At 41.5% G+C, this 26942-nt stretch overlaps 1 protein-coding gene across 2 annotated transcripts in view; it reads right to left on the bottom strand.

The window, feature by feature from the left end:
* Positions 1 to 6261: 6261 nt before the first annotated feature.
* Positions 6262 to 26942, bottom strand: part of arhgef40 (Rho guanine nucleotide exchange factor (GEF) 40) — a 40170-nt gene continuing 19489 nt past the window's right edge. For both annotated transcript variants that reach the window (XM_042401497.1, XM_042401498.1), the window contains exons 12-27: positions 26685 to 26783; positions 26368 to 26519; positions 24683 to 24821; positions 23980 to 24099; positions 22086 to 22277; positions 21454 to 21966; positions 19927 to 20327; positions 19218 to 19467; positions 18092 to 18181; positions 15717 to 15923; positions 14104 to 14283; positions 13612 to 13792; positions 12223 to 12333; positions 9932 to 10041; positions 8355 to 8398; positions 6262 to 8099 (exon numbers count right to left, since the gene is read on the bottom strand). In XM_042401497.1, the coding sequence (XP_042257431.1) occupies positions 8372 to 8398; positions 9932 to 10041; positions 12223 to 12333; positions 13612 to 13792; positions 14104 to 14283; positions 15717 to 15923; positions 18092 to 18181; positions 19218 to 19467; positions 19927 to 20327; positions 21454 to 21966; positions 22086 to 22277; positions 23980 to 24099; positions 24683 to 24821; positions 26368 to 26519; positions 26685 to 26783 (2772 nt within the window). In that variant the 3' untranslated portion in view covers positions 6262 to 8099; positions 8355 to 8371. The remainder of the gene's footprint in view (positions 8100 to 8354; positions 8399 to 9931; positions 10042 to 12222; positions 12334 to 13611; positions 13793 to 14103; positions 14284 to 15716; positions 15924 to 18091; positions 18182 to 19217; positions 19468 to 19926; positions 20328 to 21453; positions 21967 to 22085; positions 22278 to 23979; positions 24100 to 24682; positions 24822 to 26367; positions 26520 to 26684; positions 26784 to 26942) is intronic.

Here is a 26942-nt window from a genome sequence, read left to right as displayed (position 1 = left end):
TAGCACAACAAGCTAGCGAAGCTCTGTAAACCGAACTGCATTCTTGCATAGTGGCCTTACATGGAAATACTCTCTAGAGACTGAAAACGTGATTTGTCGACAATTAGAAAATTACAGAAAATCACCGGCCATGTCCTTAAAGTCAGATATTCAGTCTTTTTTTTGGCTTGTTAGTCCACCAACTTCCAAGAAAAATATCTTTTGCTGTTAGATTTTTTTACTCTCTTCACCAGCTGGTCACTAATGCGTCTGTCTGCTGGGTTTGTGCTGGGCTGGTAGCATTTTGCTGAACTTAGCTGCTGCTGGAAACAAGGCTGATGAGAGCAGTGAAAATGAACCGAACAGTAACTTTGCCTTAAAACCAAAACAATTAGCTAAGAGAGGGTGAAAGAACTGCAGAGTTGGGTGATGATTCTCTGTGGCTTTGTCACTGTGAGTGACCCCCTTTCAAATTGTTTGTCATTGGTTTCCGCTGTTATTATAAAACATACTAGTTGATGCTGCTTTAAACATCACTTAAAAGCACAATCTGCAATTGGTGCTCAATACGTTTTCTTCTTTCAGTCACATTTCAGCCAATGCGGTGTACATACTGGACCTTGTATTGAAACGGGGGCACTAAATGAGGATTGGGCCTTTAATTACAGCCCTCAAATTAAAAAGTACCTTGTTCCTTTACACCTACCAGAGAGGATGAAACCGTTGTTCTCATTTAGGGTTTCAGGATCCATAAACGTTGCCTACAGAAAGCTGTGAGTCTTATCTACCAAGTTAATATCTGATTCTATGGGAATCTGTTTGAATTTATATCCATGATCTAGATGATTGATCTTGATTTGGAACATATCTCAGCGTGCTTTGGGAGCTCTATCATATTATCCTTGGTCAAGAAAACAGTTACTTCAATAAGTTCAACAAGTCCCGATTGAACTCAAATATTATTATTAGATTTTCGCCATCTGCTTTATCTGCTCCATCTGCGTCAGCATTTAAAAGTATGGAGTACTGAGTTCAGAGTAGACTTTTTGTTTTTCCTACAAATTGTTCTCATGTTCCATTTTCCATGTGAGTGGCTTGCATGAGCGAGCGTGCAGTAGAAGGGCAACAATGAAACAGTAGAGTCAAATCTACAGTACGTGGGCCAGGATGTGCGTGGAGTGGCGAAGCCCACACGCCTCTTCCACCACCTCTCAGCCTTTACCAAAGAGAGTTACAGAGCGAGATAAAAATGGTATCACAACAACAAAAACCCAGTTAAATACACTGTTAAGTAATGAATGCAGGAATATTCACCTTTCCTGTACATTTTGTTTACCTCATCCTCTCACTGTTAAATGCTTTGATTTATTCTTCTCAATAACAGGGCTCCAGTCTAAACAGCATTTAGATGTAACCTCTTCCTGTGCGTGTTTTCTTTCTTTCCCAACATATACTGTAGATGAATATCAGTTAGTTGTTAGTCTGAAAGTTTTCCGGCTAAAGGCCTTGGTTTTAACATTTAGAATTGATGTGCTCAAACACTGTGTGAAGGTAAATGTTGGCTGGGAAATTCAAATGTCTTTGCTGACGCAGAACATATCTCCTGGATCAGCCATTGTAAGCCTGCTATTGTGTATCTGAGAGTGACTGACTAAGTCAGTGGCATATGTGCAGTGCATGCTTGTCTCAGTGTGTGTACATAGTAAATCAATGTGTGTATATGAGCGCACACGTTGCACATTTTGCATGTCAGCAGCCTATATATGTGTCTACAAGTGCATATATGTATGCATGCTCTGTCTGCTGATGTGTTCCTGCAACTGTACTCTGTAGTGTGTGTGTGCGTGTGTGTGTGTGTGCATGTATAGGTGTGTGTGTGTGTCCCTTTCTCTCTGTTTGTGTGTATGCTCATGGTACATATGTGTACGTGTTTGCGGCTGCCACAATGGCATCATCACCCGCCCCTGACGCTTTGATTGTTTTCTCCGCCGCAGCAGAAATGCACCAATTAATATGCAGAGAGTGAGTGAGACAGAGACACACACACACACACACACACACACACACAAAACACAAAAAACAACAACAAAAAAAACAGCCGTGAGGGAGGGAGACGAAGAGGGAGGTGTGATGGAGAGAGGGAAAGAATAGGGGGAGATGAAATGAATGATGAGGGGAAAGTGTGTGTATGTGTGTGTGTGTGAGAGAGAGAGAAAGAAGGAGATGGAGTGAGATAAGGGGCGAGGGTGGAGGGGGGTGGGGGGGGCATAGATGGAGGGGATGAAATTTGATACATGTTTGAGTAAAAACAAGAGAAGGAGAGAAAGAGAAAGGAGTGAGGGATGAGGCGGGGTGAGGAGGAGGAGATCAATATGTACATATTCAGTGAGATATGGTGGGAAATCAATTGAAAGGAGGGGAGGAGGAATTGATTCGGGGGGAGGAGGTGGAGGAGGTGGGAGGGAGGAGGAGGGGGGGGTCACAAGGAGGAAAGGGGGGGGGGGGAGGAAGGAGACGAAGGAGGAGGAGGAGGAGTGCAGAGGTGGAGTGATATGTGGCTACGGCTGCTGTCCTTTTTGTCGCAGTGTCAGGGTATTGATACTGTAATACACTCCCCCTCCACCCCACACACACACACACACACACACACACCATCACCCTCACCCTCACCCACCACCCCCCCCACCCCCCCCTCACAATGCTGCCGTGACAACGGCTGTCGCGGCGACGCCTACTGGCACAATGCAGCCACAATACTGAGGGCACTGAAGCATCACACACACACTCAGAGAGAGAGAGACAGAGAGAGCATAGCAGGCCAGAGAGACAGAGAAAGAGGAAGGAGGGAATGAAAAAAAGAAGAAGGGGGAAAAAAAAGGAGGAGGAGAGATTAAGAGGGAGGGAGGAAGATGGATGGATAGAGAGAGAGAGAGAAAGAGAGAAAAGGATGGAGATGGGGATGGAGATGGAGGGAGAGGAAGGGGACGTGGATTGATGGAGAGACAGGAGCGAGGGGAGGAAGGAAGGAAGGAAGAAGGGGAGGTGGAGGAGAGATATGGCGGGATAATATTACATGTGTAAAAACGCCGGAGGGTGTGTGCCCATAGAAACATGTTTAATGGCTTTTATGATTGCAGGGAAGGTTGTGTGAGGTGCGTTTTTTTTTTTTTTTTTGAGTTATGTATGCACTGCATGTGTGCAAACAACAAGGTGTTTATGGTGTAATGTGAGTCCATGTTGGACGACAAATACAGCTTATAAACCTCATATGTTTATATTTATACATACCTGTGTCTAGACTTTGCGTATGAATATGTATACATGTGCCACCACGTATGTATACTGTATATACTATTATTCGGCTGGAATTTTTGAATAAATTATTGATCACGCTCACTCGCTCCTTATAATAGTATATTTGAGCAATTTTACATTATCCTTGTGATCACATCTGCTGTGTTGACACTTGATTACTCTCTTTATGAATCATATATGACAGTACATTATAAGCCTGCTGCTATTTTGGCCAAGTCACTCCTGTAAAAGAGATTTTTAATCTCAGGTCGGCACTTTCGTGGTTGAATAAAACGGGGGAAAAAAGCTCACGGATGAAGCTGATACAGTACTGTAACAATGCAAATAACGCTGCAACGGTTAGTCGATGGACAGAAAATGAATCGCCAACTGTTTTGATAATCAAGCCATCATTTCTGAGTCGTTTTTAAAAGATGAAATACAGAAATTCTCTGGTTGCGGCTTCTGAAATGTGGCTGTTTTCTGGTTTCTTTGGTCTTCAGTGACACTAAACTGAATATCTTTGCGCTGTGGACTGTTGGTCCGAGACATTTTAGGTTCCACCGTGAGATTTGGGGAAAGGTGATCGACATTTTTCACTATTTTCTGACATTTTATAAACCAAAACGACTAATCGATTTATCAAGGAGCCTTAAATGCGAAACAAAAGTGGCGCTTTAAATCTGAAATCAGCATTCAAAGGTTTTTTTTTAAGTGTTCATTGTGGTGGCGGTTTGTGTCATTGGTGTCAAACTTGTACTCAAAGCAGAAAAAAATAAAATAAAATAAAAAAAAACACACATCACTGCCTGCTTTGACCTCCCTTTGCCAAAATGTCTGCGCCGGCATATTACTGTATCTCCCCCCAACATGCACTCTCATTTACAAAAGAAACGCTTGGCTGGCTGCCTATAAGTCAGTTTATCCGCGTGAGATGACCAACGTCCCTCTTTTTCTTTCCCTTTTTTTCTCTCTCTCTCTCTCTCACTATCTCATACAGTGTGTGTGTGTGTGTGTATGATCTATAGTTCCCTCCCTCCATCACCCCCCCTTCATTCCTCCCTCCCTCCCTCACCCTAACCCTTCTTAATATGATGTAAAAAGCTAATCGCATGCAAATGTCTGTTGTCCCGGTAACCGGGCCTGAAAAATCCCTTTGATGTTTCCCCCGACTCATTCTCTTCACGTTCTCTTTGTTCGCCACAGTCTCGCTGCTTTGTCAACATCCCCCCTTTTACCCCGCTCTCTCTCTCTCCTTCATCCATTCTGCAGCTCTCTCGGCCCTCTCCTAGTTCTCTCCATTAGAAAAAAAAAAAAAAAAAAAAAAGTTCTAACTCTACTTTGTGTCTCCCTCTTTCTATAAGCCCCCCTCTCTATTCTTCCTCTCTCTTTTTTCCCCCTGCCTCCTCTCCCCCTCGTGCTCCTGCTCTCCCCTTGACTGTGCCTCTCTGTCTGTCTGCCCCTTCGCCCTCGCTCATTTCCCATCATTCCCACCTACTGTCTCCTGTCCTCCTCTGTCGCTCCCTTTCTCTCTCTCCCTCAGTTCTGCCCCTTCCTGTTGCTCCCCCCCCCCTCTCCCCCCTTCTCTCTCCCCCCCCATTTGCCCACCCTTTATCTCTCATTCCTCTCTCTATGTCCCTCACACTCGCATGCACAGATGGACACACACACTCTCAGACATGCCCTCCCTCCTTTCGAGAATTTGATCCCTGGAACTATTTGATATGGCGCTGCACTGTAGTTATCTAATCATTCTGGTTTTTGTGAGGCCCGGTGGAAGCAGCAGCACAGCTGGCTTTCAGAGACCACTCATTACAGCGAGTTTGGGGTTACAAGGCTACAGGCCTCATTTTGAGGTTAGACCTGCAACAAGGTTCAAGCACAACCTCCAACCCTCCCACCCACTTAAATCCCCTCCGGGAGGTTTGGAACTTCCATCCAGTTTTAATTCAACACAGAAATGTAAAAAAAACAGTCAATTTTCATCAAGTAAGCATAACATGCATTTCCAACATTCCTTCCAAAAAAAAAATGTAAACATCAGGCAAAAGTGTGTTGTAGAAAAGAGCAAGAGAAAAGTTTCCATACATTAATACTGCCTCGCAATGGCATACAAATGTGAGGGATTCTGAATATGACAATCTATACTGCAGCGAGAATGAAAGATGGTGTTCATTACGTTGCTTCCAATATAATGCAATGTACCAAACAGCTAAAGGCTATGAAGTGTACGGGCTTCTCCAAGCCAACAAATTACATATTGATTCAGAACACGGCTCAATAGCCATTTGCAATTTTTGAATTTGGATGCAGATATGAAACGTGCTAAATCTGATAACTGCTGCTGCCGTCTGCAGACACAAGCTTGACCTCCCGCTGCTGCTAGCTTTCGCTACCTGATGGTTTCATATTGTACCTTAACCGTGATATTGTTTGATACACACACTATCCAATCAAACTGGTGAGTGGATGTTGATTGCTTTTACTGACTGTATGCTTACGGTCATAAAATATGAACCACATCATCGACAAAATATTCAAACCTAGAGGATGCCTTTTTTTTTGTGGTTGCATTGGATGAAAAGTTCCAGATATCTTGTACATCATTTTCTACATGTTTCTTTATAATTCAGTATTAATACAATGTACAGTATATGGGAAGAGTCTGAATAAAACTCAGCAGTGTAACATGTATGTCTATTACTGGACCCACTAGTGAATCTTGTGGTGTAGCAGAGGTTAAACTGCTGTTCTGCAGAAGTGAAAGTTATTTTTATCTTTTGTTCCACTTGCTTTGAGACATGGCATCTCAATATTTAGGATAAAGCAATCCCCTGACATCTCAGTAGCACCATATCAAACATTTTAAGCAACTGAAACAAGACAGAGAGTCTACAGCAATGATAGTGGCTCTGTGCTTTAAGCTAAATGCTAGCATGCTCACAATGACAGTGCTAACATGCTTGATGTTTAGCAGATATAATGTTCACACCATCTTAGTTTAGCGTGTTAATATGCTAACATTTGCTAATTAGCACTGAACAAAAAGTACAGCTGAGGATGGGAATGTCAGTTTAGCATTTGGTCAAAACCAAAGTACAACAAACAAAAACTGCTAAATGAATGTCAGGGAATGACCAAAGTGATTACAGCTCAGTTTGACATGAACATATGAACCAAATTTCATGACAGTCCATCCAATAGTTTTTGGATGGCTGACATTTCACAAAAAACCCCCCCTCCAAATGTCAATCTCACGCTGGTGATAGAGGAAAAGTCACAAAAGTCAGTAGGGTTCATCTCCAGAGACCACGAATGTCTGTACAAAATTTCATGGCAATCCACCTGATAGCTGTTGAGATATTTCAGTCTAGACCAAAGCGGTGAACCAAACGCTAGCATGGCTGAAAAAAAATCTGATCCAAACAAGCTGAAAATAAGTATTAAGGGAAGTCTAGGTTCTTTGGGGGAAACCACTTTAAAGTCAGGTTTGATTAAGTTACCTCTTTAAGAATGATCAGATGTAGTTCATGTCTCCTGGCTGCAAGCACAAAACCAATAAAACCAGAATAAAGCATTTTTAACAGAACCTCCTTTCTCCATTTTATGGAGAGAGCATTTCAATCAGGAAAGCTTAGACTAAATGTTAAGACAATACCTCTTTGTACACATATCAACATTGCACAGACACCCATTTTATACATTTGGTATACAGAATATGGCATCTTATATCAAAAGGTATAGTATTAAATTCATTACCAGTACTTACAAGTATACCAAAGAACATTTTAAGGCACCAATAAGCTCATGTTGCTGACATAAGTTACACTTTAAAGAAGACTAAATACCATTTGCCCTTAAAAACAATACTATTAGCTTAAACATACACAGTAACAGAATGTATAGCAGTCAGATATGATTGGACGTCCTTTTCATCATCAAGGCAATGTTTACTGTACGTGTTCAGATGTAACCTTGCCTGTCGTTGATTTAGCCACTGTACCAGGCTCGAAAATGGCCACAGTGTGTGTGTGTGTGTGAGTGTGAGCATGTGAATGTGAACAGTGCTCCACTGTCTTATAACAATAAGAATGACTGCATGTGTTGAGCGACACTGTGTGTGCGAATGTTTGTGTGTGTGTGTCTGTGTGTGTGTGTGTGTGTGTGTGTGTGTGCATGCTCACACCACCCCTGCTTCATTTACATAGATGCTATCACACCTAGCCTATATCACGCATTTTTACACAGGCTGTGGGGAAAAAAAAAGCCTACAGTACTCCATTCAGCGTTATGAAAATGACAAAGTACACAATACATTCTAAATCTGCAATCCTACGGTGGATTTACGCCCCGCATATTACTTCCTGTTTATTATCAGATGCTGGGGCATGTGATGTGTACAGTCAGCCAGCCAGGCAGTCAGTGGTTCAGACCAAGTGGTTTGGCCTAGTGGGGAGCCGCGGGGCAGACAATGGCCGCACTGTGTGGCTGAAGTGCCTTTGGTGTCAATGACTCTGCCAGCAACTGAGACTGGCAGATCCAAAATGGCGGAGCGCAGAGAGCCCTGCTGGTGCTTGTCATGGTTTAAACAGGGCAGTGTTGATCCTTTTTGGATGCAGCTTTTTTTATTTTTTTTTTCCCGGGGATTCATATCAGATCTGCTGGCATGTTAGTTGTTTTAAGGAGATGAAGAGGGCAAGAGGAAGAGGGAAATCGGAGCAAACATGAAGGAGAAGTTCAGATAAAGTCCGAGGGTCTCCTCATGCTCCTTTAAGTCCAGTTTGACTCCCCCAGAGGTGAAATAGAGATGTTCCACGGTCCAGTTTCTGAGAGAAGAAGAAACCAAAAAATTCAAATATTCAATTCTTCTACATCTTGAATTTCATGTTCTTTACATAAGCATTTTCCAGAGTGCATATGTGATTTCTGTCATTAGAAAAAGAGTCGGTAAAAGGTGAAAAAAATCTCAAAGCGAGCAATGCAGGGATGCGGTGACATGAGCAGCGCATGTAAAGAGAGCAATAACAGAAGGAAGGGGGAAAAAAAGATGAAAGAAACATGTGATGAACACAGTAACTTACTCTTATTGAGATGACAGTTACACGGCTGTAGAGGGAGACTGACTCTGGAGAGAGAGAGAGAGAGAGAGAAAAAAACAGTCACAGTTTTTATTCTGGGCTAAAATGTGCGTTCATACCACAGCGTGCGTTTGTGCGGGCACAGGCGTCAATCCACCCTCTGTTGTTGAATATGTGCATATCGCTGTCTGTGTGTTTGCCCTATCTGTTTGGGCTGCGTGTGTCCGTCTGTCTGTCAATCTGTTCCCAGCGCAGTCTGTTTGCCAATCTGTCATATTCTGTTTGCTAGATAAGGAGACTGAGAGAATGTGTGTTTGTGTTTGTGTGTGTGTGTGTGTGTGTGTGTGTGTGTGTGTGTGTGTGCACAGAGCAAATTCATTTAAAAACTACCATCGAGATGGCTGGAAGGTATTGCTGTTTCTTACGGCTAAGCAGATGCATGCACATTGCCGACAGTTTACTGACATATAGAAAGCTTTGCTGTTTAAAAGGACACTTTTCATATAATTCACCACACTGAAACTGTATCATTCCTACTGTAGTGCGGCTCTAGTAGGTACAAAACCATTTTCATCCGGGGGACTCCCTACATTTTTGGTACATGTGGGCCTTTTTTGACCAAATAGTCCTGGGAACCATGGAGCCTCAGGAACTAAATTGATTTCTTTGTGAAATACTGTTTGCAGCTCCACAGCAGCTGGATGACAATCAAGATTTTTTTAGTACAAAATAAACACTTTATAAGATGTAACACATGAGAGAAAAAAACAAACAATCTTGTGCTGAAAAACCTATAAACCCAAATGGGCTTATGAATGCAGCTCAGCCAAAACATAATCATGCATGTTAGGCAAACTAACTGGGAACTTTTGTTGCCTGTCTTCCCTTCCCTTTCTCTCCCCTAATTTCTTGTCACCACCAACTCTATGTGCACGGGAGATTTCAAGTTTCCACGGCACACTTGTATAAGCTGCACAGTCGTGTCCAAACTAGTTGTGATGTCACAAATCCTGCTCATAGGTACACGCCTTTAACTTAAAGTGAGCTCAGAGAAGCTCGCCACTTTCAGCACGCGAATGCGAAAGCAGCCTTTAAGTGTCAAATTCTGCACATACATCATTCTGCACAATAAGCAAAACCCATTTTTGAGCGGAAGGGGACTTTTAAAGTAGAGCTTTAAAGTTGCTTGTTTTTCAGAAAAGTCAGCAAGCCGACTGTACAAAACTTGGTTTACACTTCATTAACATTACAAGAAACTCTCATCCCTTGTTCTAATATTGATACTCGTGACAGCGAGTTGCAATTTAAATGAATGTTGTACTCTCCATGGAGCAGTCTCAAGGCTGCTGGGCCATTTATATTTTCCTAAAAAACCCTCTGTGATGGACAAGCACCCATGGTTCCAACGGGAAAGAAAACCCCCCCCTTAACCTTCTGTTGTCACTTCACATTCCACACTTTTCAAATCTATTTTTAACCATGGTAAAGTTTTGAGTAATCTGTGCCAATAAAAAGAGTCTTTATCCACTTTTTGGGATCACTAGATTGTGTGTGTGTGTGTCCCTACGCTGTGAACCCACCTGTGAGTAACTTGTTGATCCAGAGTTTCTCTTGGGGTCCCTCCCAGACGCTGGGGATCCCCCCTCCTTCTGACTGCCGACAGAGGAGGAGTCTGAGCAGCTACTGTGGACTGAGATAGCAAATAGCATTAAAATACATCCAGTAGGTGTTGGACACATTTAAAATATGTATTTCTCTCACTGCAGTGCAGGTAATGGAAATTCAAATAATGATGCCATTCTATATTTAGACATCATTTGCATGAACTGGATGCTTGCCGCTCACATTTGCATTGTGTTTATGCACTTTTACAATGTAAAATATCAGTGTACTGTATCACAATGTTTTCTTGAAGTGAAAAAACTGAGGGACCCAGCACGGAAGAGACAAAGAGAGAGGAGTCAGAGTGAGAAGGCATTTTCTCATCCTGTTCAATGAATTTCTAACACCGTGTTCTGTCCCAGAGGACAATTCATGCATTGAAATCCTGAGCTGCTGCACTCAATGAGACACCTGGTGAGCAGTATGTGCATTACACCAAGCTATGAATGGGAAATGACTTTGGCTCTAGGGCAACTGCGGCCTTTAGAGACTGGATGGTGGGTCTGGAATCTGAGGAATTACAGTATATTTCAGATTGGGTGTTTTATTTTCTTTTTTTCTGTTTTTACCATGTGGATGGAACGCTCTTCTTAAAGGGAAACAAGATTTTATAGCATCAATCTGTAGTGTGTGTTCCAGGAATAATTTTTGTGACAAACAACTTTTTTTTTTTTTTTTTTTTTTTTTTAATCTGCCTGTCCTGGTTCTATTTAGCTATATTTTCCAGGTAGGATTAAGGCTATATTTCAGCACGGAAACTGTTGCGAACCTGTGAAACAGTATGTGTGGGTGGAGAAAGCCCTAATGTTAGTGATAGCATTAAGTATTATAGTAACACCAAGGATTTTTCAGTGACTTTAACTAAAAAATGTTATTGGCTGTATTTTTTTATGGATTTCAAAGTAAGTTTCTTTCAATTTTTATCACGGCCTGAACATTGACCAGATATTTACACTGTGATTTTAGGAACAGGTATAGACAATATGGTTAAAATCCTTATTAAAGCAGCACAAATCAATGTTCTTATATTAACAACAGATTAAATGACTGTGTTTATTGTGAAAGGTGTTGGTCATAGTGGCAAACCCACAGATAATTTTCACACAACTCTGCAGTTCCCTTCAGCTTTACTGTGCGTTTTAGCATCTTTTAGCTCATTGTTTTGGTTTTACTGTCTGTTTTGGTTCACTGCTCTCATCAATCTTGTCTCCAAAGACAGCGGGAAGCTCTTTTCAGCGAAAAAGCTCTAAAAAAAGCTACTGTATGCTACCTGCTCAGCACCAAAGAGCAGACAGACAAAGTTAGCAACTAGCTAGTGAACGAAGTCGAGCATTTAGCTGCTTAAGAGACAGAAATGTCCCTCAGGAGTTGGTGGAGACAAAAGTGCTATATGAAGAGTGAATATTGGACCTATATTTGTTAGGTGGACACAAACATGACTCAGAATCAATGCTAATGTTGCTTTGTGTCTGCGTTTTAGTATGGTAACATGTTAGCTGTATCTGCTTTATATAATGACAGTTGCTTCATATCATCATGCAATGATTCTGCTAAAAGTCAGTAGAGGAATCAGAAATATACAAGAAATGCAAGATAAATCGGCAATAGCTGTCTCTAGGATGGATGTTTCCTTTAATATTCTCTGTTTATGGATACAGTACAGGAAGCGGGATGAAGACACAGTGTGAATGTTGTGATGGGGTTTGATCATAGCAGAAGTAAAATGTCTTTCCAGAGCTGCATATTCTCTCCCGTCATGTCACAGCTCTTCAAAATTTCTCAGTGTGAGACAAATATCAAAAATTCATAGAGTAGCCTGGGGGCGCAAGATTGAAAACCACCCCCCCCCCCCCCCCACCCCCCAAAAAAAAAAACATGTACTGCGTTATTACCTTGTCACATGAGGAGATACACCCAAGAACCGTTTTGTTTCCTGTCTGTAATCTCAGGGCCAAATCACTTTCAGTTCAGAGAGCACATCTGAACAATCCAGTAATCCAATCTGATCACAACCAACTTCCCAAAGCCACAGTTCAGACTGAAACATGTTTTTTTTTTTAACGGGAAAATTTGTTTTCCCCAAAAAACTTTGATGCAAATACTTTCTTCCTGTGCAGTTCCCCTACGAACACAGCGCCTTTAGTATCTGCAGCATCCCACACATAGTGTCAAAGTGTTAAAGATGTAATCCTTCTTGAGAATACAATACCTCTGTCACTGAGACTGCAGATGGAGTCCAGCTCTGACGCTTGAGTTCCTGTTGCATCTAGCAGCAGCTTACTGGAAACTCCCATACAGAGTGACTCCTTCAGACACAACTCTGGGACAGCAGAGAGAAGAAATCATTGAATGAAAATGAAGAAAATGAACTTTATCATCTGAACTAACTGCCTAAAAATGTGTTAGTCCCTTTTTTATATACCAGCTGCAGTGCATCTTATCCTGTGTGATACCGTAATCTGAACCAACTACAGGAAGCGATCCTGAAATGCGAGGTTTTATGGATACGAGGAGATGGATGGGTGGTGACATTCGATAGCCAACATTACCCCGTGTTTGGAAAGCTGGGCTTAAACAAATGGACGACAATCAAATAACAGAGTTGACTGATGCTGATATTTCTTGTTTTGTCTTGTTTTGGCTCTTCTCTATCTCTAATCAGGCCACAGGGCACGCAACTTTTGAGTTAGTGGGGTTTTTTTTTCCCCAGTTTATTTTTTTTACAAGATAAATTTCAATAAAAAGATCAAGTGCACTGTCACTTTTCTTTACAAGATGAATTTTCTGTCTAAACTCAAAAAATAAACTACTGACTAAAAACTGTCACCACTGAGGTTCGGAGCAGATTTTCACACTTACTTTCCACATCACAACAACAACTTCAGCATACTACCATGCTCACAGTGATAATACAAACATGCTGATGTTTACCAGATATAATGTTCACGTTCATAAGATGTTTACCGTCTTAGCTTTAGTGTGTTAGCATGCTAACTTTTGCCAACAACAAAAACTACAACTGAGGCTGATGGCAAATTCTGGACAATTTGAACATTTGACCTGATAATGTGGTACATGAAAAGTCAGGAGATCACCAAAGTGACAATTACAATTAAATTTCAGGGGGACATGAGCGTCTGTAGCAAATTTCAACCGCATGGTGGCGCTAGAGGGAAAAAAAATCAGGGATCATCAAAAGTCATTAGGATTCATCCTTTGGGGACCATAAATGTTTGGTCAATCCATCCAGTAGTTGTTGAGATATTTCAGTCTATAACAAAGACTCTACAGAGCGACTGACAGACCGACAACACCGTCCTTAGAGCCACGCCACATGTGTGGCTAAAAAAATGGCAAAGTGACCCTACAATGAACTGTTCACCTGTCAGTGGTGTTGTCCTGCTTTATAAGGAGCGTATGGTGGGATCATGTGCATAAAATGAATGATACAAGATCAACAATATGGGAAAATTTCTTGACAATGCCGAACTTTGGACTTCATTCCAGTTTTGTGTGGATTATAGATTGATGAGGGTTTTCTAAAAGTGTCAGACAGAGTTTAAAGTTGAGGCCTCTGGGGTCAAAGGTCATACTGTACCTGTGTTGTTGATGGCGTGTGTCCATAGCAGATGGGCAATGTCTTGAGCCCAGGTCTTCCTGGATTCCCTGTCCTGAGCTTGCAGTGTGATGAAGTCTCTGGTCCTAGAAGCCTGTCGGACCCAGACTTCAAACTTCAGTCCCTCCTCGCCCACACTCTGAGTCAGACCCATCTCACCCGTCTGCGGGGAAAAGAGGATAGATTTGTTAAAATAAAGAAGAGGACTGAGGAAAAACTAAAGGAAATGTGAGAAAATAGTGAAGTCCAACTGAAAGTAAAATAAAGAAAAGTAAAAAAATCAGAAAAGTAAGCAGCTCAGACTCAGTTTGTCTTATTCTGCTTTCAATTTAATCAATACAGAAAGTGAATTTTCCTCTTCAAACACTGAACGTTTGGCAGAGAGCGAGATAATGAAAAGTGAAGAAGAAGAAGTGTGTGTGAAACAGAGAGAGGTAGAAGAGAAAAGACTGTGTGTGTGTGTGAGCTCTGTACCTTGATGCTGTGTTTGTAGCTGTAGGCGGTGCGTCCCGGGCCGGTGCTCTTCTGTTTGGTGAAGACGACGACATGCTGGTAGAGGAAAACGTTCCTCACGCCCGCCCGCTTCCTCCGAGCTCCCCCGCACACCGTCAGCTCGCCCTGCCTCACCAGCTCGCCGCGCTCTGCCACCGGGATCTAAAAATCACACATTACACACACGCATCACACATTAGGATGCGCTTATCTTGGCTTGAGGCCCGAGCCCAAGGCCTTACTCCGCAAGATACTATCTTAATTTTTTAATCTTAAGAGGCCATTTAGTCTTGAATCATGTTTTCTTTGCCAGAGGGTTGAAATAACTTCACTTGTTTCCAATCCACTTTCGTTTGGTTAATTAATTATCTTAAAACAAGTAACGTTATCTTGAAAAAATAGGCAGATTACTGCGCTGGAGAATCCATAACACACCAAAAAAAAAAAAAAAGGAAAAAAAAGGGCCAATCAGTACAATTTTTGCTGAAGAACAGTTATAAATTTGAGGGTTTTCATGGGGTTGTTGACACACTTACTACCTGACAGGAGCTGAGATGTGTTTTGTTTTGTTTTCGGAGCAAAAATCTCAAACCGTCCCCTCCTTCACCAACTCAAGTTGTCAGTTTCCAGGCGACTTGCGAGACATTGCAGCTACAAAGCTTTATTCTCAAGTCAATAAAAGAAAAAGTACAAAGCAGTATTATTACTACAGTGCCTCGCATGGTGACATATTCCCATCTTCACAAGACACTTCTTTCTATTGGATCTTTGCTCTAATTGGCCAGCTGACTCATGTCTTTTGTACAACTGTGACTTTATTGTTCATGTCAATTACAGGGTTGAGACTTCGCCATGCTGTCGCAGCTCCTACCAGAGACAGAAAGAGGTTGATAAAAATCAAATGTTATGTAATGCTCCTTTAGGATTCACTATTAGACTAGCTTACTTTCTATAGTCGCAAACAAACTCAAGCTTTAAAAAAAAAAACAAAAAAAAAAAACGCCACACCACGCTCTGACAATAAAATTTAAAAGGACTGGTAATCCAGCAGCGAGTGGTGACACAGAACTTTATTTTTAAACCTCTAGAGATGTGTCGGTCATGATATAAGTGATGCTTCATATGATTATGAAACATCCACATCCACACCCACCTAAACACACACACACACACACACACCTGCACTTACAGTAATTTCACCTGGAGAGCTTTTGCAGCGCGATTTGAAGTAGCTCAATGGGAGTGTTTGTGCTGCCGTAATGTCTCCCTTCGCTCAGGAGGGGGAGGAGAGGAGGTGTGTGTGTGTGTGTGTGTGTGTGTGTGTGTGTGTGTGGGAGTTAAACATTTGTCACAACCAGCTCTCATGGTTAACCTAAAGTGTATTTGCACTTTTCTATACTGCAAATAGACACTAATAAATTCATCTTTTTTTCAGAAGAATTAAAAAAAATGTAAGTAATGAGCCTTAGATAAAAGATACAAAAGTGATAACAACTCTGTGACCTCCACAAGATGAGTTCATGTCCCTCTAAGAAAAGAAAGTGGGACTTGATTCACAGTCGCACAGAGTCGTAAACTGGGACAGGCGTTCTCACCGGACATCCGACGATGAGGTCACTGGCCCGGAGGTCCTCGCCGTGGCGCTGGGCGTGTCTCAGGATGGAGAGTGCGGAGTCGGAGGCAGGGTTGATACCCCCGAGCTCCTCCAGGGCCTCGCAGTACTGCTCCAGTCTCTGAGTGGGAGCCTGAAGGCAGTGAGGGAAGGATAGAGGGGAGAGGGGGGATGCCGCAGGGAGTTTGGACTGGAGGAGAAAGGAGAGGGGGGGGGGGGGAGAAGAGATGTTAGACCTGGTGGACTCCTCTGGTGTCCCCATGTCACATCGAGCCTTATGAAGAAGTCAACTGTAAATCAAACCAGGGCTCTGTCTGAAATCATTCATTATATAGTACATTATAAAGTGTGTGTGTTGTCTGTTTAGTGAATATTATCATACTTTGTACAGTACTACACTACTGTATATGGATCAATATATAAAATTCCCTATATAGTGAGTAGTAAATAGTGAACAAATGACTTGTTTCAGATACAGCCTAGATGTACGTATGTTTTGAACAGGTATCAGTATTCAACTTCCAACATAAGAAGGTAATTTTCCGGGTGAAAGTGAGGAAATTGAGTGTGTTTCTATCATGTGACATCATGTCATTTTTCCATGTCAAATACATATTGTATTGTGTAATAGTGAAATTGTGAAAAATTGTGAAAAGTACTTTTTACTAGTTTCATGTATGTAAGTTCGACATGCAAAACCAAAATTAATCAGAAATATAAAAAATATAAGGAAACAAACATTCAAAATCACACTTTTTCATTACATATTATTATTATTATTATTATTATTATTATTATTATTATTATTATTATTATTATTATTATAATAACACCAGTTACAGATGCATAGCTTGTTAATTCACAACATAAATTATAACAATCACACATTACAATACATAAAATCCAAAAAAACATAAACCAAACAGTGGCACCAAACCAAAAACAAAACATCTGAACAACATGATATCAGAGAAAAACCTGTGAATTCACACGTATCTCTGTGAGGGGACTTGATTATTACTATTATTATTTTTACTGTGTATATTCGTGAGTGTTTTAAACAAATATTTGTTGAATATTCATGTTAAATTATCAAACCTTTTTAGATTAAGCTTATTATGGTCTCTTCAGAGATACTATAAACATGAACAAATAAATTATTTGATTATTCAATGACTACTACATGTGTATGTTGTTGCTTTTCAAAAATCTATTTCAGCTGAAGAGCTCTTTTGGTGAACTACAATTACTGCACCACTTGAAACGTATTTAATCAGGAAAATGATTGTTTTAGTCATTATTCTTCAAATTCACAGGGAGCCAAGCTTGATTTTACAGGCATTATTGGTTTAAAAAAAAAGTCTCAAACTCTATTTTTCATTTCCACTGATCACAGAAACCACGTGAAAGTAGCCGCCGCATGATCTCTTCATCACAATAACACTCATCGCCAAAATGATCACCATAATCATTTAGCCTCAACACCAGCTTCCCATCCATCACCATCACAATAACCATAAACCTTCTTGTAGCCCTGATCCTCAATGTGTTCAAGCTGTGTTTTTTATAGTTTATTTGATAGGAAAAGACACAATGTACAAAGACAAACTGAGAACAAGCTATGCAAGTATCACAGTGTTTATACCAGATGCTACAGACACTATGATATGCTAATGGATGCTAATTTAAAGCTACTGCAAGACGTGACATGAGCTCACGCTGCCTCCCTGTGGTGGTTTGGTAGAAATGCTCCTTTATGGGACACTTCACAACTTGAATGTAGCCTCAGAGATCTTAAGCGCTGTGATCTCTCCTTGTAAAGTCATCTTAGTAATCTCATGATGCTGTAGATGTATTAGTTTTAGTTAATTGTAGCTTGCGAGCTCAAATTACTTTCCCTATAATCCGCCTTTAATTGTCTTTTCTAGTGTACATTAAACATGTAATTAGCTTTACTGTATACAGCTCATTTTTAATTGCTGCCACAGTTGGATAAAGCAACTTTAATTGGTTTGTGCTTGTGATGTGTTCCAAAATTACTTATAATGATCTTTCAACACTGTGATTTGAGGGATTTTCTGAAAAGAAAATATGCAAATAAAAAATCTTACGACCCTGACACCCGTATTATCTTTATAGATTCAGGAATGTGTGATCATCAAGAGAAAACTTGGCACTTTTCTCTTGATTGAGACTGTAATTATTTCTTCAGTGAAATGACAGCGGAAAAAGCAGGGAGACACAGTAGGTAATACTGGTCATACTCTTCAGATCAGATGTTTCTCCAATAACTCTCTGATGTTTAAGATTATGAAAGAGTTCAGTTTAATCTGAGAGAAGCAAGGAGAGAGTTCTTACCTTAAAGAAGTCAGCAGCCTGTGTTACCAGTGGAGAGTCCAGTTCTGGTTTAGTCCTGATGTAGTGGGAATACTGCAGAAACTGCTCCCGCTGCATGCAAGAACGAGACATGAAAAAAATAAATATGAATAAGAGAATTAAAAGTTGATGTTTCATAAATCTGATCATTTCCACAATAATTGAGTTAGAGAAAAAAACGATTATTTATTCTTTCCTTAATTTGTAACTACTGTTTTGAGTGTTAACTGAATACAATTTACTTATCTGATCTTTTATTTGTGCAATTTCAGTAAATCATAAATCTAAATCTGTAACATTTTTATATAAATAATGTCTGATACTGTACTCCATATTACACATTTATGTAACATAAAAATAACTCAACCAGTTCTAAATCATCTGATGCGCATGATGTGACTCATCAAAATTCTTCCCTGCTTTCTAAAGAAAGCATTGACTGCCAAATTAACATGAATTCTTGAGATATTTGACTCAAAACACATCTGTATCCTAGAGTCTCCAAACAAGTGTGAATAAACCTTTTCTAGCCCTGCAAGCTGTTGCACCAGCTATGTTTAAATTCAAACATAGTTTAGTAGGAACAGATTACACCCTATAGTTAAAATTTACACCTTTCCTAAAGTAAGTAAGTTATTCTTCATCAATTGTTGTCACAGAGGAAGGAAAAGATGGAAGAGACTAATGATAGAAGGCTAGAGGACTTTTTTTGTTGGTGACATATTACAATATTTTACAGTTATGATGACACTAACAGGCACTCTCGGTGTTGTGTAAAGTTACTGTTACTTGGATCATCTAATCTTTCATTACTTGCCTCCAAATGTCAGACAATTAAATTCTGTCATCAAAGATGTCTTCAATAAACTACAGTGACATTCACAAGGAGGTCTCTGGTAAATCTTTATGAATAAAAACATTATTTTTTTTAACAACTTAGGTCTCATTTTTGTGGTTTCAGTCCTCCTTCCAAGGTCATTTTTATGTACAGTCAAAAGTCAAGCAAAAGACGATCATAACATTTAAAAAACTCTATTTCCATTTCACAGTTTTGTGCATTTTTACTTTAACTCTAACAAGAATAAAGTTTAGTTCCTCCTGAACTTACATATTTACTGAAACAGTCCTGCTGCAACAAACTTTGCAAAAGAGCCCCCTCCATGGCAGGTAAGAGGTACTGCGAGTGAAAGGTGCTCAGGCTGGCCCAGATGGGGAAGAGGGTGTCAGCCTTCCCCCTGATGGAGGCCGGGGTGTCTGAGAGCTCCAGTAAGGGGAGGTAGGTCTCCTCCACCCCCTTCAGGACAGTCACGTACTGCCTTTCAGAACTCAGCATCCTACACCAGAGCAGGTACAGCTTACTGCAGGGCAGAGAGGGGGGGCAGGACACGTCAAGAGGAGCAAGAGAACCGATGAGAACATTTGCAAAAGAGGAACAAATGTGGGTGTAAGAGCAGAAGCGGGAGGGAAGAGGAAGTAAAGATAAGCAAGTAAGATAGCGGTAAGCAATGTAGAGAGATCAAACAGTTAGTGATGATAAAATTATCTGAGATTGGATGTTGACTGATAAAATAGCTCTGAAACAGACTTCAGCTGTACTTAAATTATCCCAAGAAGGATGAATCACGTCTCCCTTTCATCTCAGCCCGGCCTGCTACTAATGTAATTTATAATGTTGGTCTTGTTTTGGAACTCTCAGCCAACTCAGACCTTCTCTCGCTCATTTTCTCACACACACAAGCTCCCACGCAGACATTTCAACAAAAGTAAAGAAGGGAGAAAATAAGCTAAATGAAGGAAAAAATGACACAAACACACACCTCTGAGCAGTGGATCCCGCCCTGTCTTGCCCTGTTTCCCTCTCAGTCCTGCCCAGCAGCACGTGTTGCCGTGGTGACCCCGTGTGGTCCACCACCTCCTTGCTGCTGACCTCAACCCCTCGGATCAACACCCCTCCTCCTCCTCCTCCTCCAGTGCTCCCTCCAGTGCTCCCTCCAGTGCCCCATCCAGGGATGGCTGCAGCCATGCTGGTAGTGATGACCGGGTCAGCTATCGCTCGTCGCCCCAGCCAGGACATGGGGGAGTTACGGCTCACCCCGCTCACTGGGGACTCCGCAGGTTTGGGGCTGGCTGTGCCTCTGCGGGGGGCCAGGAGAGCCTGGAGGTCGAAACTTGGGTGTCGCTTCCTGGGCGGCTTGGGAGGGAGCGGCGCATCTGGGGACTGTGAAGTGACGGTTATAAGTATGACGTTAGCAATATGTTGCCTCTAGCCATGATATAATTTTGGAATTAAATTTATAAGACAAACAGACCAAAACTGGAATATTAAAAAGTCAACTCTTTTACACCAGACAAGGGCAGTTGCCAAAAAAGATATTAAAGTTCATAATAGTGGTTTTAGACCATTAACTTCACTATTTCTTGTATTAAGTTCTTCCAGGCAGTCTGCGGTTTCCTTTTATTTCAGTACATTATGAAAATCAACCTCCAGAAACCTGTTTGAGATAGTTGACAAAACAGTCTCAACTCCACTTACTCACTTGTTCCTGACCTTTTGATCATATTACATGGTGTTTGTCAGCAGATGGAGTTAGCTTGGCTGTCGGGGAACTGTAGATTTTCAAAGTTTCCATTATTCCGAGCATTTTCAGGACTTTCCTCTTCTTCTGCTGATGACGACCAGACTCCAGAACAAGTGAGTAAGTAGACTTTGAGTGTTTTGTCAACCTCTGTTTCCAAGGTAAAGAATGAGCTGTAATACTACACATTTTGGTACCTTTGTTTCTAACTATAGTTATGTGGTTATGTCAGGATAATGCAGATGTTAGCGAGGAGTGTTTTGAAAAAACTCTCCAAGTTGATGCATTCAAGGACACTCTGACATTTGATCGTAGGTTGCACGGCAAATGGAAAATATTGCTGATGGAAAAGTCTGAGATGGTACCAGACATCCTATCAAAAGGACAAGCTGACCTATGAGCCGGTAGCCAAATAAAGACTGAATACTCCTCTGCAACCCCCCTGAGACAATTTCTTTAATAGCCCCATGTTAATTTTAAACACTCTTTCATAAGATTTTCCACTGACTTCTGTCTTCTTTTTCTAATTCAATTGGTCAAATTTAAAACCACTGAATAACAACATGAAGTGTCAATTGGCAGCTACAGTCTGAAAGCAGTGGTACTGTACATGAGTCAAACCCTGCTGCAAATGTATTAAAAAGTCATTTCTTTTGGTAAAGGTCAAACATCCCTCTTTTTACAATGCTGTAAAATAAAATAGAACAGACAATATGGCAAGTAACACAGACATGATATATTCCATAGCAATGCGATGCACCAACTCACGCTCTTCTTTGCTGGATTCAGAAGGTTCTGCAGGAACTTCCCTCCTCCGGCTCCCCCTGCTCCTCCCCCTGCTCCTTCTTTCTTATTCCCTTTGTCCTCTCCTATCTTCAGTGTGGAGCAGGTCTGAGGTCTGAACAGTGATGCCAAGGATCCCCAAGACTGCAGACCCCCTTCTCCTCCTCCAGCTCCCAGCCCCCAGTCTCCCTCTCCCTCTGGGCCCATCAGGTCCCACAGGCTGCTGGCAGACGGCGTCTTGGGCTTCCCCTGGCCTTGATTCTGGGCCCGTTCCGTCTGGAGGAACCTGGGTTTCACTTGTGCTACGGTCCGCTGGTAGCGCTCTACCGTCTGGGTCCAGAGATCCAGGAGCGCCCCGCCGCCCAGCTCCATTGCTAACGACCGTGCATCCTGGAAACGGGACGGGGGAATGGGAGGGAGGGAGGCAAGGGGGCAGGTGGAAGAAGAGGAAGAGGGGGAGGAGGAGGTGGAGGACACTGCATCGCACCACTGGGTGGCCTGCACAGGAGATGGGAAAGAAAAAATGACTGTTGTTTGCCCTTAGGAACATTTTAAACTACTCATGTGTGTTCATAACTTCCTGCACACTTAACAGATGACTTCCTGTGCTGCAGTACCTCAGTCAGTGTGGACAGCAGCCTCTGTGTGTTGTCCAGGGTGGTCCAGCAGTCAGACAGACAGTGAGACATGTCCCTCAGCTTCTCCCTGACTGGAGGAAGTCGGATCTGGACATCGTTCAGGCCTGTCCAGTCCAGCTCGCACCAACCCTCCAAATCGCTGAGCACTGACAGAGTCTCACTGTGCAGCTCCTAAAAAATTCAGGAAGATCCACTGTGATGTCTTTGGCCAGAAAAACCCTGACATATGAACTGTACACGCTTGACAAGATATACTTGGGAAATCATGAATGGAATAAACATAACTGTTCTGCTGGGAAAACAGCACATTAGCCTGTATCCACAACAATAAAAGGAATATCCCACTGGACAGCAAAGTGGGTTTAAAATACATCTGTTTACATTTTAAGGTTTAGTTATTGACTCCTCAAGTCTTTCAGTGAGTAATTCAGAGTGACATGTGTACTAAAGGCTCTTGGAGGGCTAATATGATTCATAATCTTTGAGTTGAGATGACAAGAGACATATTGTTTTAGTGGAAGACATTTAGGCCTTTTCCATACACATGTGCTGGCTTGGCTTGACTCGGTTTGACTTGGCGCATCAGCCCAGCGCGGCAGGGATTTGCATCTCCATTATAACAGGGCTACCCGCTTGAAGGTGTGTCTTTAACTGATGACGCACTTATATTGAGTCAAAAGCAGCGGGTTGTATACATCACGGCTGTGACTGGTGGTCGGTCACGGCTGTAACGCGGTGCATAAACATTCATTTCCTATAAATTCTTTGCAATAAAAGCCTTCCGTTAAGTTTGTCAGCGGAAAGCTTTTAATATGAAGCAGCAGCGGCAGGAAATGTTTTTATCAGCAGTAACTTAACATGGCTTCGATACAGATGAAAGCGATCAGGAAACGGTTCAATAAAGCAGATATCTGAAAGTACAAACAGAAACACAGGAGAGAAACTAAACTTCAAACCACAGAGATTCAGTTAGACACAGAGACTTTTTAAAACAGCTTTCTCTTTGGTCTCCAGCACAGACATTAGTGCAGACTCGCAACACACACTTGTTTGAGGAGGAGAAGACGGGGGGAAGGGGGGTCGTCATGGGTCGGCTGCGGTCGGTGAGACGTCACCGCAACATGCTTAGAAGCAGGTTGGGTGCGCTTTGATGGTCCATCTTAGGCGTGACTTGACGCAGTAAAACTGGTAATGGAAACGCAAATCAATGCGGTATGGTATGAATTGGCGTGGCCAGCCTCCACTGTGGTTATGAGTGAGAATTATTGGATAATGGTAAATATATAAATGTAGTGTAACAGTGGCAGAAGAGTAAACAAGTCTGTGAATTGAAGCAGTAATTCACCAATATCTATCTAAAATTAGCTAACATTAGCTACCGTAAGCTACTGGTCATACCAGACCAAATAAGGATGTATAAGCAAAAGCCCTGAATGTACTGAACTGAGCAGTGGTACATTCGATTACTTTAAATTTTACTTTTCATTTGAAACAGGAAGAAGATGTTATTTTATATTTTGAAAGCTACATACTTTGACTTTAAAGACACTATGTGTAGGAATTGTGCAGTATGTGATTACAAAATCTCCAGATTTTAACCCTAAGTTTTTGTTAATAGAAAAAGTAGTCATTTCCGTTGATAATCATTCTTGATACTAACACTGGATGGCGCCAAAGTAAGGAATGTTCAATTTCCACACACGCTTTAATTTTAAGAATCCACCATGATAGTGAGTGCATTGAAATTGTATGTTTTAACATGAAAATAACACAAACAATATTAAAAAATTACAGCAAAGCAGCATTTTTCATGTATAGAAGCAATTCAATATGTGTAAAAAAAAAAGCCACGCATTAAAAACCGAGCACTCACATTAGCCGTTTCTCTGAACGTCTTGAACTTCTGTTGTTTGAGTGAGAGTCTGCTGAGAGAGAGAGGGGGTTCCTTGTAGTCATCCAGCTGTGACTGGACTTGCTCAATCTCCTTATCGCACTGGGAAATAAAAACAAGGAGAGAGAACGCGGGGTGAGAGGAGGACACAAGTCCGTATTTGACTGCATACTGTACTGCGACGGATGCTTGTTGCACTATGTGGACAAGTTGAGGGAGTAGAGTCATTATGATTCTAAAATGAAACATATTTTGCAGAAAACACATCATTCACAGAGGCAGCACTAAATAACAGCAAATCAGGGCGTTTCCATCTGGCGCCTGCTGGGAACAGAGAAGGGTGAGTCAGAGCAGTCAAAACTCCTTTTAGACAGTGCAATGCAGGACACCGACGTGTTGCCTAAAAACAGCCAGTCAATTAACATCCCTAAGGCTGTCTATGGTCTTACAGCTGGATAAACAGAGTGTCATGATCAGTAGGTTTGTCTTTGCTCAACAAATTTCCTCTGAAATTCGACAATATCTGAGGTGAAAAAAAAGCAATTACTTAACCTTTTATCTATCATGCATCAGCAGCTAGTTCATATGTTTGCGGTCAAGACTCAGGAAAGGCAGGAGAATGGAGAAATTCCAGCTGTGTGAAATCAGAATTAAATCACACCCGTCTTCTTCCTTCCTTACTCACCTTTTCCAGTTTGTCCACAAGCCTAGCTAGTCGTCCAAGTGCCTCCAGGTCGCGACCTCTCTGATTGGACACCCGGACGAGCCGGTGGAGGGCGTCGTCCACACTGTCGTAGAGTTTAGAGGTCGCAGTGAGAGCAGCCCTGAGGAGACAAAAGTCAATTAACCGTTGAACAGGTAATGACAGAAGAACAGGAGTGAGAAGCTGCTTTTTTCTGTTATTTTTTAAAATTCTCAGCCAAAAATCACCCATTTTGGCTTGTAGAAAAGATGTAATTATGAAAAACAAAAAGCCTCGCAGACCATCTGTCTAGTAAAAAAGGAAACACATCAGCCTATACTTGTATTTGGCCTCTTTCTCATATAGCCTGAGCCAAAACTCATTACTGGATAAGAGGAACAGCCACAAATACAACAATCTTTAGATCTATGCTGTAGTTGGGCACAAACAAACAAGCTGCATTGCTCTGTCCTCCATTTGATGTTACGTTCCCTTTCTCCTCCAGCTGGTTTTCATTTTTTGGGCTGAAAACAACTTTTTTAGGATGTGGAGTATTTTTAACCTGTAACTAACTCATCTTGACAAAATAATCCCACAATCATACATTATACAACACATGGGAAGGCTGAGGGCATGCAGATCCCTTCTTTCCCTTGGGACCAAGCTGCTTGTGTAAAGTGGTTTCTGCATGTGAGTATTTGCCCAATTAAAATTGTTGTGTATATCATGAGTTCTTTAAAATAGTCCAACTTCAATGGCCCTGACTGATTCAGATTTCTGCAGTGTGCAGTCTCATTAGCATCACAACAAGAGGAAGCCTATTATTATCCAAATATATGCAAATGCACAGTGCGACTCAACATAGCGAGTGAGATAGTTCTAAAAAAGCCTCTAGGATAATATTAATTAATATATCATACATAACAATACAGTGTATTATCTAAGAGTATTCCATCAATTTAGCATTGCACTCTAATAACAATGTTGGACTCACAATATACAGTTTAAAATCAATATATTGTTTTTTATTCCAAACATTCTTCTTCCTTGTCAAAACCTGGCGCCTACATTACCAACAACGCAACTCGACATGATTCGCACAAGTGTACAGATTCGGGTGTGTTATGCTAGTATCGGCTAACGTGGCCTCGAGCTGCTAGCCTTACGCAGAGATGAGGAGAGGGCTACGGAGGTCTCACTTCTTTCTGACTCTACAACCCCAGATTTTTTTCATTCTCAAACTTGTAGTCTTCAACCATAACCGACGCTGACTTATGTGACATCACTTGAGGCAATTTATCAGGCTTTGCGTGGCTCACGAGAGGCTTTATACAATTTTTTTCACATATGCAACAGTACTCCCCAAGACCTGTAAACAGAGTTTAATGTGTAAAAAAGAATGAAATTCCCCTTTAATACAATGGTGTGGGTATTTTAATAATAATAATACTGACCAATACCTTCCATGTACTGTTTAAACATTCATTGGTGGTAATTGTCAGTATTATGCTACATGAAGGAAGCTAATTCTGTGTGAAGTTAGCGGTGATGATGCATTCCTATGTTTGGTGCTATGTGGGAATTTATGATGTTGATTATCAGAAGAAAAAAGAATGAAATATGACAATAAAAGGGATCACAGGAACCCCAAACGTTCTAGCACAGCATAAAAATGAGGCCTGCGCTACCTGCAGTCCGGCGACTTCTGTGCCAGTCCAGTCGTGCTATTGGTTAACCCTGCCAGCCAGGCCCCACCCCTTTGCTGCAGCTCAGTTAAGCGTTGGTCGGCCAGGACGCTCGCCATGAGCTGTCTGTGTCTATCAATGCTCAGAGGAACAGCCTGAAGAAGAACAACATGCTTATTAATGTTTCTCTGGAGACATTTTAAAGCCAGCATACATAAATTACCAAACTGAACTTTGGCTTCCATCTGATACACTCATGACTGATACACTCACTCATCACTGATGCACTGATATAAAGAGGTTAAAATTCATATCTTCACCTTGATGTTGTCTGGCATTGGCTCAGTGTCCATTGACTGCAGTGTGTCTCCTAGGAGTGAGAGAGCACTCTCACAACGCTCTGTCAGACTCTCGAGGCTCTGGAGAGAAATAAATGGGGAGGTGGGGGAGGGAGTTGGAGAGGAATCAGTGATTTCGGGCTCGTCTTTCATCAAATTAATTCATAGTAACTAAAGAAAATTGCATGAAATCCTTTCTTTCTTATATGTTTTTCCAACATCCATGAGAGAGGTCAGAGA

The sequence above is a fragment of the Thunnus maccoyii genome, chromosome 22 (genome assembly GCF_910596095.1).
Source record: "Thunnus maccoyii chromosome 22, fThuMac1.1, whole genome shotgun sequence".
NCBI classification, from domain to species: Eukaryota; Metazoa; Chordata; class Actinopteri; order Scombriformes; family Scombridae; genus Thunnus; species Thunnus maccoyii.
The sequence above is the reverse complement of the archived record's forward strand: the minus strand, read 5'-3'. Positions and strand labels throughout refer to the sequence as shown.